At 43.1% G+C, this 12,567-nt stretch overlaps 1 protein-coding gene across 3 annotated transcripts in view; it reads left to right on the forward strand.

The window, feature by feature from the left end:
• Positions 1-12,567, forward strand: part of LOC112962681 (DEP domain-containing mTOR-interacting protein-like) — a 32,701-nt gene that overhangs the window by 11,341 nt on the left and 8,793 nt on the right. For 2 of the 3 annotated variants that reach the window (XM_026059106.1, XM_026059185.1), the window contains 2 exons: positions 470-996; positions 9,913-10,091. In XM_026059106.1, coding sequence (XP_025914891.1) covers positions 911-996; positions 9,913-10,091 — 265 coding nt within the window. In that variant the 5' untranslated portion in view covers positions 470-910. Of the gene's footprint in view, positions 1-469; positions 997-3,615; positions 3,718-9,912; positions 10,092-12,567 lie in introns of those variants that run through there. The other variant, XM_026059264.1, reaches the window with a different exon arrangement.

Below are 12,567 nucleotides of genomic sequence, written 5' to 3' on the forward strand. Positions count from 1 at the left end.
TGCCAGAGGCACAGCTAAAGCACCTGGCTGGATGCTGGTACAGTTTGGATTTTTATTCTCTGTTAGGAATGATAGGGGAGGGCTTCAGATTTCTAGAGAGAAGGGGTCTCTACCAGGCAGGCAGTTTCTGTGGGTAGTGGGGATGCAGGTTGGCTCTAGATTCTTCTCTCCTACAACCTGTGCTCCTCCATCTGACTTCTGTGGGAGCTGCTACAATGAGAAAGGGTCCAAGCTGTTCTGAGCCCATTTTTTAGCAAGTATGGGCCATGGTGTTAGATGCAGCCCACTCTGGGGAGAAGGCCCTTAGGGAAGAGGTGGGAACCAGTCCCCCATGCTGAGACTGTGCATGAGAAAAGGCACTTCTTGAAACCTTTGTGGGAAAGTAACAGCGTGAGGGAGGGGATACTTGTTGGCTTTGTCCATCTTGTCACTGATCAAACCACTCAACCTACAACCTGTGTTTCCACAGAGCTTGCTGGAGTCATGTCTCATTTGCATGCAGCAAGCAGAAAGGATACCATCTCCAGCTTGCTGAAAACCCAGCTCTGCCACCTTGCAGGAGCTGAGAGGGGGGCCTGGGAGACCTGAGGGTAGTGGGAGCTCTCCCTCCCCTAGGTAGAACTCATAGGCTTTCAGCAGAAGCCTTGCTGGAGATGTGCCTGTGAGAAACCAGCAAAACCAGGATCAGATTGCAGGAGGCTCCTCCTCCGCACAACAGAGAGGAAAGGAGAGGCGGGGAGCTGGGAGCCAGCAACTTCACACTGCCTACCTGCACCTTGCCAGCCGGGCAGAGGGACCGCGGTGGGGGCGAGCATCTTTGAAACCTGCATCCCATGGGGTGTGCTGAGTCCCCCAGCACTCCCTGCTACCCAGAGCACATCTCCCCACCACCACCTGCCTCCAGTCTGGCATGGAGAGCCTGAGCAACAGCCTGAAGAAGAAAGCGACGGAGAGGCACCACAGGGCAGAAGTGATGATCGCTGGAGAGCAACTGAGGTAGGAGGCAATGGGACCCAGTTGTACTCCTTCTCTCCTCTAGGCTGGGGCAGGGATGTGCTCAGGGTTAGTCCTTGGGACTCTTGACTGCTTCCCATTAGCAGGAGGCTCAAAGCATTATCTTTGAGTGAGCACTTTTGTCCCAAGCGGTAGTGTCTCCCCGTTGTCTTTGCCAGCTGATTCTCCTCTCTCCCACCTAACCAGAGGTGAACTAGTTCCTTTCCCTTGTTACCTTGTTCTGCTGCTCCTCTCAGCACGACTGGGGCTCACCTGCCCTCCACCTCCAGGTATCTCAGCTGGCAGGTGTTTTTAGATGAAAACAGGTTTTCTGCTCCCTTTGCATCTTCCTTCAAACTTGAAGCTGGATGTGATGATACTGAGCAGCTGCAGCAAGGTCCCTGGTTCTCAGCTGCATGGGAGCAGTACTGCCTGTGTGCAGTTTTGGTCCATGGTTGGACTTTGAAAGGTGATTCAGGAGGCTGTCCCATGGGTGCCATGCTCCTGAATTGTTTTGCACAGCGAAGTGTAGGGTCGTCTTTTTCGAAAGTCACTTTTGAAAATTTGCTTTTTTGTTGTCCCAGTTCTTGAGCAACTCATGAGATTTTTTTCTTATGACAATGAAAATATATTCTGCTATACAAGAAAACCTGTGTGACTGAGAAAACATTTTCCTTTTCCTTGTGGATCTGGGGTTGGAAAAACAAAACTACTTCTAAGCGTGTGACTGTAGGCTTTTCTAGCTCTTGAGCACAGTTTGCTTGTTTGCATCTGGGTCCATTCTGCTTCATTTTAAAATGTGGGTAGAAGCTGGAAAATGTATCTTTGAATAATATAAAGAACCCAGAACCCAAGTTCACTAGTGCAAGATTTGTAAAATTAGCCCTGTGTATCTATGTTGTCCATCCTCAGTGAGTCATATTAGCCTCAGCTTTATTTGTTTGTGTCATATTAAGAATTTATGATTTCCAAATAAGGATTAGGGCTCCATCTTGCAAATACAGCCCATGTCCAAAGTGGCTGGATTTTAAATGTATAGTGATGGTCAGCTGCATTTCCAGACTGTTATCTTTCCCTAATACTGCTGTCCTGACTCCAGAAATTAAATCTTTTCATTAGGTAGCAACTGGGAGAACTGCTGTTGGGGGTTGGAGGACTGCATCAAACCATTCTGCTTTTGCAAGACTTGTAGCCCAAATTATAAGCCAGATTTAGAAAATGAGCTTAATTTTCTTATAGGGAAAAGCAGCAGTTGATCTRAGAGTGATTTGCCTCATTTCAATAATTCAGTGCAAGAGGAGTAAAGTTATTACTTCCATCCCATGGGCAGAACAGGCTTATTCATATTTATTTTTCTGGTGTTTTGCCCATCCCAAGTGACTGCAGTTTAAAAAGGGTCTTATAGCCTGAGCTAAAGGAGAGGAGGGGTCAGGTAGTCAGAGAGACGATAAGATTATCAACCCATGTGTTAAAACTGCAATCAAATCTGTGCAAGGGGAATGATGTAGCTTCCTAGTTCTTTTTACAGGACACCAGCATATCAGATCGCCTAGCAGTCTGTTAGTTGTGTGACTGTAAAGAGGAGAAAGGGATACGATAGATCTGTTGAACAGAACTATTCTCCCATACTGCACAATGCTCAGGTTCTTAGAAGCAAGGGAAACGCACAGTACAAACGTTATACTCTTCTGACAACTGATACTACCAACCCATTTTTTTCCTCCCAATATTTGTCTGGAAACTTCACTCCTCGCTGCCGACCTGAATGTGCCCTGAACTGTTAAAAAGGTTGCTAAAATCCTGAAGGAGGACCAGGTTTGTGCGGGAAGGGAGTATCTTTGTCAGAGTGACTGGGATGATCTTGGAGAGAACTTGAAACAAGCAGACATACTTTTTGGTGCACTCATCTTTCTTTCCCCAGACTGGAGTGCCTTGGAGTGTCCTTGTCTGAGTTAGGGAGCTCACAAAGTCTCAAACAGTTTTCATGCTGAGCCCATTGCAATGAGAATGCATCCTGAACTGCCTGGTCCTCTTCAGTTTCTTCTGATGAGCTTGATGCAAGTTATTTCTCTGGGAAGCATGGTAGAGAGGTAGGAAGGAAGCATAAGCCACATTCAGGAATGTGGAGACAAGCTGAGAGCTCTCGCCTCAGAGGTTAGCATACACTAAAAACAACAACCCGGGGAGACACGTGCTGTTTTGCAAACACCTGATGTAGAGAGCAGACCCGTTCTGCCCTTGGGCGGCCTGGATTGCATCACACCCCTGACCTGCTCTTCAACACTTGAGCTCTTTGCCTAGAGAACAGCAGGTGGATTTCATCCAGCGCAACTGCTCTTTTCTTCAGCTGCGTTTTGTGGGTGACAGATCTGAATGCCAGTGAAAGACCCCAAGGTGTCCAGTGCTCATAGTGATCGAGAAGTAGGTGGGATCAATAATCCTTTTGCTGGTGCCTTGGCATGGAGCAGTCACATCCTTCTCCTTTGGGCTTGGCCTATTCTCAGTGCAGAAAGACTGGAAAGACAGCTGCCGCACAGCAAAGAGTTTAAAAGCCTGGGGAGGAAGGTGAAGAGAGAGACTCCACTAACCTGCTGGCTCCCCTCGTTCTTCCTTCCATTGCAGCTAGTCCGGCTGAAATGAGAACTACCTGAAGCCAGAGCACAGGATGCTGAATGCTTGGGCCTGTCTCTGTCTCTTGCGCTTTCAGGAACTTCAGCTTGACAGGTAGAGAGCAGCTGTGCTTAACAGGTGATATGAAACTTCCCAGGGCTCTGGGTGTCAGATAGGTAGGGATGGGGAAACTGAGGCAGGGAGGCTGGAAGACCTTGCAATAGACCTCAGGAAGACCTCAGGCAGTAGCAGAGGGAAGCAGGACTAAATGTCTGCATTGTGCTCTGCAGCTTACCCTCAGATAAGCAATAAAGGAACCAGTGTAGAGGAGCCTTGCAGTCATTGTGGGAGCTGCAGTCTGCCTGGCTTTTCATATGTAAATTCTGTAAGCCTTGATCAGCAAATAATGCAGCTGTATCTATAAAATATCTCAAACATTTGTTTTCCCTACTTTCCACTTCCTGCCCTGCCTCCTCCCCACCATTGTATTTAACCAAACAAACCTTTGCTCCATCTTCACGATTCTTTGGCTTCCAAGGAAGTTTGCAAATCCCTCTCAGTTTGGTTTGGCCAGAGGGATGAGTCTGTTCAGTGTCAGGACAGATTTCTGAGCCAGAAAGAGCTGCACAAGTGAGGGGTGAGGGAAAGGTTCATGGGGATGGCCAGGAACAAAACCGATCCTAAAGAACTCAAGGGGATACTGGATCTTTAAGATAAAGATTTCCACTGCTATCTTGGTATTGTGTTTGATAGAGCTGCTGTGTCAGACTCCTCCTGCTGTTACTCTTTTTGTTCCAGGCATACGCTCTTGCATGAAAATCTGACTAGGTGTATTGGGCGTTGCGTGTGTGCAGCAGAGAGCAGGAACTGGCTTCCTGGGTGGCATTTTGTAAGAGAGTCCAATTAGTCTTGTTGCAACAAGTGGTTTATCTGCACAGAGCTATTCTGGAACAGCTACTGTACTTCAAATTCACACTATCGTAATCCAAGTTTCTTCAAGTATAGATGAGTCCTTGTACAGTCTCTCCCAGGTATTTTTCATGGTCAAGTGAACCAGCAGTTCTTTAATAACTGCATTAAAAGCATTAATCATTCTTGGATGTAAAATATACTCAGTAGATTTATGTCTCAGTCAAAGAAGTAAGAGAAAGGAAGGAAGGTTTTCTCCTATGAAGAAAACAATTATGAGTTCAAGTACTGTACAAGATGTTCAAAGGTAGTGAATGATTTATTTTGATACTCAGATTGAGACTCTGTTAAATTAAGTGCTAATGCTGTGATGCTCTGAAAATTGGGCTCACTTAAAGATATCTAGTCGAACTGCAAAAGATTATAGGCCTGGCCAAAATACTGGGCCCACAGAAAGTTTGGTGGTTCTCTGTTGAACTCAGGTCTTTGAATGAAGGGGGGATGTCTTTCTAGAAGAATCATGTAACACAACTTGACGTGGGAGTCACCAGGTAGAATCTCTAGGCTACATTATTCAGAAGATCACACTAAATGATCAGGGTGGTCTTGTCTGGTTTTAAAAAGCCTATTAGTAAGTTTGCAGCACGGATGAAAGTGAAGACTAGAAAGTAGGCTTGTACTTGCTGGGATTTCTTTTTGAGATTCAAGTCCCATCTTCCTGTATGTACATTTAAATATAAGAATGAAAATAAAACACCTTTGTACCGCTTTGGCAGAGCTGACATGGTCATGCCAAGCTCTCCCATCCTCTCCAGAATGTGCTTGTGCTTTTGCAGACATGGAGTGCAGCAAACGGGGTTTTGCTGAGCCAGCTTGCAATGCTCATTCTGCTCCATGGCCTGCATTGTGCCTCTCTAGCAGCAATTTTACAGATATGCCGTTGTGGCTATTGCTGCCTTTTACCAAGCATTTAACTGTAAAGATAGGAATGGAAAAGATCCTTTTGATGAAGTATCTTTTCAAGGCCATTCATTTGTATTTGACTGCTGTGGGAATGTGAACTGGAATTAATAGCCTTGAAAGATCCACCTTGGCATTTGAGATGCTCAAGGTCTGTTTGCATGGGTAGGAGGTGAAGGGGAGCTCAGAAGAGCTATTCCCCCCCAGCTCCTATGGAGGCATTCCACACACTTCGTGCACAGTGACTGCAGCTCTAGGGATTGCTCTGACTGTCCAGTAACGATACAGGAAAATAGCCCCCTTTCCATTACAAGAAAGCCTCTCGCTTCTATGTACGCCCTGGATTCAGACTCTCAGTTGTGAGAGCACATGAAATGTGAACCCTCGGCAGTAATCAGGAGAGGAGCTGCTTGGGTTGCTCCAACAGTGGACTTCCAAACACCCCTGGAAGAGTTACTGCCTTTGGAAAGAGCAGGGAAGGCTCATGCCAAGACTTGGCCTATTATTTGTGAAAGTCCTTTCAGACTGAAGACACCACACAGACACTTTAGGGACTCTCTTCATAGCAGAGGTGTGCTGCCAGCCTCTGTTACAGAGGGCAGCTATCTCAACCTAGAATTTGAGTGGAGAGAAAGGGTAGGGCTGCTTTCACGTTTGTGAAAGTAGCTGTGATAAATATTCACATGCCTGGCAGAAGAGAAAAGGCAAGCCGCTGCACTGAAGGAAAAACGTTCCGAGTCTTTCTATGCTGATTTTATGTCATTAGTTACGGGGATGCCGAAAGAAGACACAGTGCTTTCCTTTTTCCCCAGGAATGTAACACCTGCAGTAATGCACCCAGAGAATCCATTGCAGAAGAGAGAGCTCAGATGAGCTAGTCTGGCCCTTGGCTTACAGAATAGCATTATTAATTTTGCACTGGAAATAATCCTGTCAAACAGTACAAATGCCTCTTGATGCAATATTTAAAATATAATTAAGACAAGTGCAATTGGAAGGGAAATGCAGGAGAAAAATGATTTCTGGGTAACACCTTGCATTTATTTAGAAGATTAATAGGTTTCACTTCCTTTACAGTCATTCAGTGGCTGATCAGAAATCATTAGGGGAGGCTTGATTCTAGTCAAGTATATTGTTTTCATAAAAATAACTACCTGGAAAAGAAACAGTTGCTAAGAAGTATCAGGAGATGAAGTGAATAGTCAGCATGTTCAAAAATGCAAGGGAAGGATCTGTTTAAAAAAATTCTAAATTTTCTAGGAAGACAACAAAGAATATTTCAACTTTGGCAAGGAACAATAATAAAAATAGAGTTTGTATTTGTTAAAACCTAGAGGAGATTGAGAAACACCTGCTGACAGTTTTGAATGGAAACCACTTCTGGAGCCACTCTGTGTGAGAAAGACACAAACGCATAAGTGCKCAGAGAATTATAGTACTTTAAGCCCGCATAGAAAAATTCCTTTTCTCTGGCATCTTCTCCACATATTGGATGTGTTAGAGCAGATGCTTGCGCCTGCACCAAGCTCAATCAACACAACAGGCCTCCCAGTGATGCTGTCTGAAGCATTTGGGATATAGTTTCATCTAAATAGGAGGAAATAAAAACACGGGAAAGGACACAGCAAATAGGAAAAAGCTGGATCCAAGAGAGGGAACATCTCAGATCAGGAATAGAAAATCAGTTTGACTTCCAATCTGTGACAAGTTCTATGTCGTATTTGTAACAGCTGAAGTGACTTACACACTTGAATCCAGTGAGGTTTTTTTTCTATTTACACTGCTGCAGACCTGCCTTTCAACAAGGTTACACAGAATGAATAATGATGTCTTTTTAGCGACCTTGACAAAGAAACAATTTGGTTACCCAGTGCAGCCTATCCAAAGCAAATGCATGGGAAAGCAGCACGCTGACCGCCAAGTGAGGAGTATTTCATGAGTCGATTCTCACGTTCCAGCAAGCATTTTATCCTTGTATTATTCTGTTTTCTTTATTTTTCCTTTTGAAGAAGTAAAATGTACACAGGGAAGATTTTGGCATTTAGAAAAGTCATGATATTGCGTTACACATCCTTCTCTAACAATTTTTATCTGGAAGCATGACTACAAACCAGTCAGTTTCATTAGCTTTGTTTTTCCAACATAGTTTTTTGACTGGTTTATAGGGAGTCAGCTGGTTGGGGTTATGTCCTTCTGTATATGAAGGACAAAATTTATGTCTCCTCTTAGTTGACAGGAAACATTAAAGGAGAGGAGAATGAACAAGGACACAGGGACGCTGAGTTGTGTATCTTCTGGTGCCTGCTGCACTGATTCAAAGGGCAAAATGGCAAACTTTCACGTGAAAACAGCATAAAGTTTCAAGACATTGCTGCTCCAGAGATGCTTAAATACTACTTAGATTCCTGTCTTGATAGTTGTTCACGATGGAATAGTTTTCAGAATATGTAATACATTTAAAAAAAAAATTAAATTCCTAGTTTTATTAATAGTATTCATTTGCTGAAAATCTTTTTTCCCCTTTTTCACAAGTTATGTACATTTTCTCCAGTAGTCTGAAAAATGAAGAGAAACCATGGTGGAAACAGTATTTTTCCAACCAGTTTTTATTCAGGCCTTGTGTGATTATGTGTCATTGTGGGTGAAGATATACATACATACATATATATGTGTGTGTGTGTGTATATATATATCTTTGTGTGTGTGTATAATGTATATATGCATATATATGTATATATACACACACATACAGTTTTTATAGACTTCTGCAGACGCTCAACAGCAATAGAGTATTTTTGGTTAAACAAAGTAAAAAAAAGTAAAACACTGAGTGTGGACTTGAGAATTTGAAGTAGGCCAGTTGAAAGCAAGATACCTCTTTCCAAAGACACTCAAGAACTGGGCGTACCTGAAATTTTTGGTTTAGTTTTTCAAATTGCTTTCCTTATGTCTGTGCACTGACAAATTGTGCTGTTCTTTTCTGTGTTACCTGGAAGGTCTGTAAATACAGCAACATATATGTGTCCCTGAAAATCTCTGTTAAGAATTATATTTGCTCATAGTAGCCAGAACATTAATTGCAACAATCAGTGAATAAATCTTCTTCACCCAGCCAAGGGTCATATCTTGAAGACTTCTGAGAGCCTAGTATTCGTTAATCCTATAATGTAGAATAAGCCATTGTTATCTGTTAGGTTTCAGGATATTTAGGAATTCTTGTATGGTTCCTGAAAGCATTGTCCAACAGACAATATCATGTATGATGTGAAGTGCAGATAATTTCTTCAAAAATACTAGAAAGAACAAAAGAACTTGAAGCATTAAATAAAGAAATGATCCAGTGATTAATGCCTTTGTAAAATATACTGGCCCAAGGCAAAACTGTGAATCAAAATGAATAATTTGAAATGTAAAAAAAAAATGGAGTTAGGGAGAAGATATTAATTAAACATCTCCTCTCTGAATGTGCTGCATACACTGGGCATTTTCCAGGGTTAATATTTTGAAAACAGTAATGACTACAGGGCAAAAGTTTGGCTTCTGGTAAGATCTCATGCCAAATTTGGTTAGCTTTGGCTTGAATACATAAGATGTCTGAGCTTTGTGGCTTGCTTGTGTTAAGGTCCTTTTAAAAGTAAAAGCCATACTCACCTGAGTAACCTTTATTCAAATATATCTTTCCATCAGAGTCACAGACTAGCTATTACACCATGGTTTGCAGGATAGGACTCTTGCAGGTATGTTCTAGTAAACTCTGTCCCAGTCTATCCCAGTGTGAACCAGAAAACGTCAGGACTAACAATGGGATTGAAGGCCGTGCTTTCTCTGAGTGAGATGTCTGGTGTGTGTGCACTGGCCAGCACTAATACACGTGAGTAGAACTAGTCCGATACTGTGCGCTGTGTATTAGTGGGTACAGGAACACAGCAGTGCATGGAATTAGCCTGACGTTCGTTGTTGTTAGCTACGTACAGAAACATCAAATGCTCCCATTAATGTTCCCACCCTGAGCTATGACTAAGACTTCAGCCTTTGTTCTGGGGGCAGCTACTGTTCTTGCTTACATAGTTATGGTGAAAAGAGAGCTAGGCACAGAACTGTGCCAAGAACACATACTATTATTTTTTCCTACTTTTTTGGCCCTTCTTCACAAGCTTCAGTTACCTGCTGTGGTTTTTTAGAGGCTTGTTAAGAACAAAAAGACATGTAAGGTTCAGACCAAGTCTGCTGTAGACAATTACAAAAGCTGTTTAGTGATAGTAGGAAAGAAGGGGATGCAGTCTTGCAAAGCAGAAAGGTTTAGTTAAGCTTATAAGTCACTGGGCACTTGCCAGAAGTCCCAAAACATCAGTGGTTTCTCCAGGCTGGGTAGATACTGAGCTATTAGACTCTGATGTCCCTGTAACTCCAGCTATGTTCAATGGTGTTCTTTCGCTCTAGGCTTCGCCTCCATGATGGGAAGCTCATTAAGGACAGACGTTACCACCTCCGAACATACCCAAACTGCTTTGTGGCAAAGGAGCTCACAGACTGGCTGATTGACCACAAAGAAGCACCTGACAGAGAGACGGGTATCCGCCTAATGCAGAAGCTAATGGACCATTACATCATCCATCATGGTTTGTGGATTTTTTAGCTACCCTTTAAGTCTCCCCAGAGGACGTCTCAGTATCTGGACACAGTGTTTGTCAGTCAGTCCAGGAAATGGGAGCAGTTAAGTCCCTGTTTTATAACTGTCCCATGAGTGAGGGCTTCCAGAGGAGCTAGAGGATTATAGGCAAGTACAAGGCCATATGGAATTGGATCTCCGTTAAGTTGTAGTGCTTTGGAGGATGTCTTAATTCCCTGTGCCACAGAGAAGAGACTAGAGCTGTGTACTGGTAAAAAGACATCTTAAATGCCTTTTATTTGAAAGCTAGTTCAATAATATCTGACCTGTGTTCCCTACAGCAAATGCAGCTACCTAAACAGTGGTAGATATTTTTGCAGATGTTAGTTTTAGCTCATGTTTATATCATGTAGAAATGGAAGCTGAATGATAGCAGATACTTCATGTGTGCACCAAAGTTCATTTTTTACCATACCAGCACAGTGTCCCTTGTTTTCCCAGCATATGCTGGGGTGGGAGAAGTAGGGGTGTGGAGTCCATGCCAGTCAGTGCGAAAGGTAATCCAATCCCCGTAAACTTGAGGCCATAGCAATCCTACAGGAATGTCTCCCTTGGAAATTAAATGTGTGCGATGCTATTTTAAAGGCTTTTCTTTGAATCAGATTCAGACAGCCACTGCTGAAGTCTTCCTGTTCTTTTGATTCCTGTGTGATGCTGGCATGGAGAAAACACTGTTTATTGTGTGACAATTGCCCATACCCACACAGAGCTATGCTGAAAAGACCAGATGTTCAGCCAAGTCTGGGACTGTTTCCCTGCCTTGACCTTTCCTGCCTTTGACAACACATCTCCCACTCTGACAGGCAAGAGCAGCGGTTCTTAAATAGGAAGGTTTTCAGTTTCAGTGAAGATTTCTTCAGTTTTATCTTAATCAGGGTTTTCTGTGGATATATCAGGACTTTGCGCCAAAAACTTTTTTGCTAATAAAAGAAGAAAATAAGTTTGTGGGGTTTTTGGGTTTTTGTTTCTTGTGCATAGAAAGGCCTTTACCTCAGAAAGAGCCACATGTCAGTGTCATGGTGGGGAACCCAGCTTCTCTGGGTTCCTTTGGAAGGGAAGCTTTATGTTAATATAAGTTTATGTGAAGAGTGGATGACCAAAAGGATTGTTAAATAGTTGTCTAAAACCTAAAGGCTCTAGCATGCTGTTTATCTTTAGTGCTTGCTGATGAGGAACTGTATGTTTAGGACAGGCAATAGGAGCGCTTCAATTTTGTGAAGAACTGTTTCTCTCCCTGGGATTTTCAGGCCCAAGTAGACTCCCATTAGGGAAGCACGAAGTCCCAGTCTTTCAAACAGACCTGGGAGTCCATTGCCTTCCCTGGGAAGGTTTGTGACTAGGAGTGGCTGAGCTCAGAGAAGAAACCTGCTTACTCCCCTTGGCTGAGCTCTCTTGCAAACCTGCTTCCAAGTCTTCAGGACAAGAGGTGTGGTAACCTGGAGCTGGTAGCTTATTGCAAGAGGATGCAGCTGAGGAGACAGAAGCAGAAGCAGATGACAGTTATACGAAATTCAACCTGATCTTCCCCCCTCTTCTACAGAGTCCAGAAATAGCCGTCTTTGCCCACTGCAGTGCAAACATTCTCAGCTGCCATCTGCTACTTGCTGAAATTAATGCCCTTTACATTAAGGTGCCTTGAATAAAAATAAGCTCTGCTGCTGTGCTTTATCGCAAAAGAATAAAGCTGAAGCAGGTAGTTCTTGGTTAACCATTAACGCTTAAAACTGATTATTTTTCCATCTTTCCAGTGATTTCTTCACAGCCAGCCTGTCAGGTTCAAATAAATCCATTAGCTGATTAAACCTATGCAGCACTGGGTACCAGTTCTGTTTTGATTGCTTATCATGGACATGTCCCTCCTATTTCTGTGATAATTCCTTGCAGAACACAAAAGTTGACTTTCTAACTCATCTTATGACCATTAATTTTCATTAGGTCTATGGTAACAGGCCTGCCTGCTAACCACAGCACTGTGCTGAGTGCTTTGCAATTGGCTGTCTAAACTGTTTGCACTCTTCTTTGTTGGGATCCAGAAGGCAATAATTATCTCATGAAGATCATTGTCTGTGCTGCTTCTTAATGGTCTGATGTAGGTTTGAGCTGTTATTCTGTTACATGCTGGAAACACGTTGAAATTGGTCTTCAAATAGCAAAAATGGTTTGGCTTTCCATGGGCTCAGTCCTGTAAGGTACTGTGTTCAATTCCCAACTATCAACCAATTGTAATGACATCTGATTCATTATTCCCTTCAGTTAAGAAGATGAAAACTTTCACCTTTTAAAACAACAGTCTGGACCTGCCTGCTTGCCTGATGAGTCCTGTGCTTTGCAGTGTCCTGATTTGGCACTATGAAGAGTGTTCAGGAAGAATTATGAACTCCAGATAGTCTGATAGTTATTAACACTGAGCTGGTCACCAAAAAGCA

The sequence above is a fragment of the Apteryx rowi genome, unplaced genomic scaffold (assembly GCF_003343035.1).
Source record: "Apteryx rowi isolate R43461 unplaced genomic scaffold, aptRow1 scaffold_0, whole genome shotgun sequence".
NCBI lineage: Eukaryota > Metazoa > Chordata > Aves > Apterygiformes > Apterygidae > Apteryx > Apteryx rowi.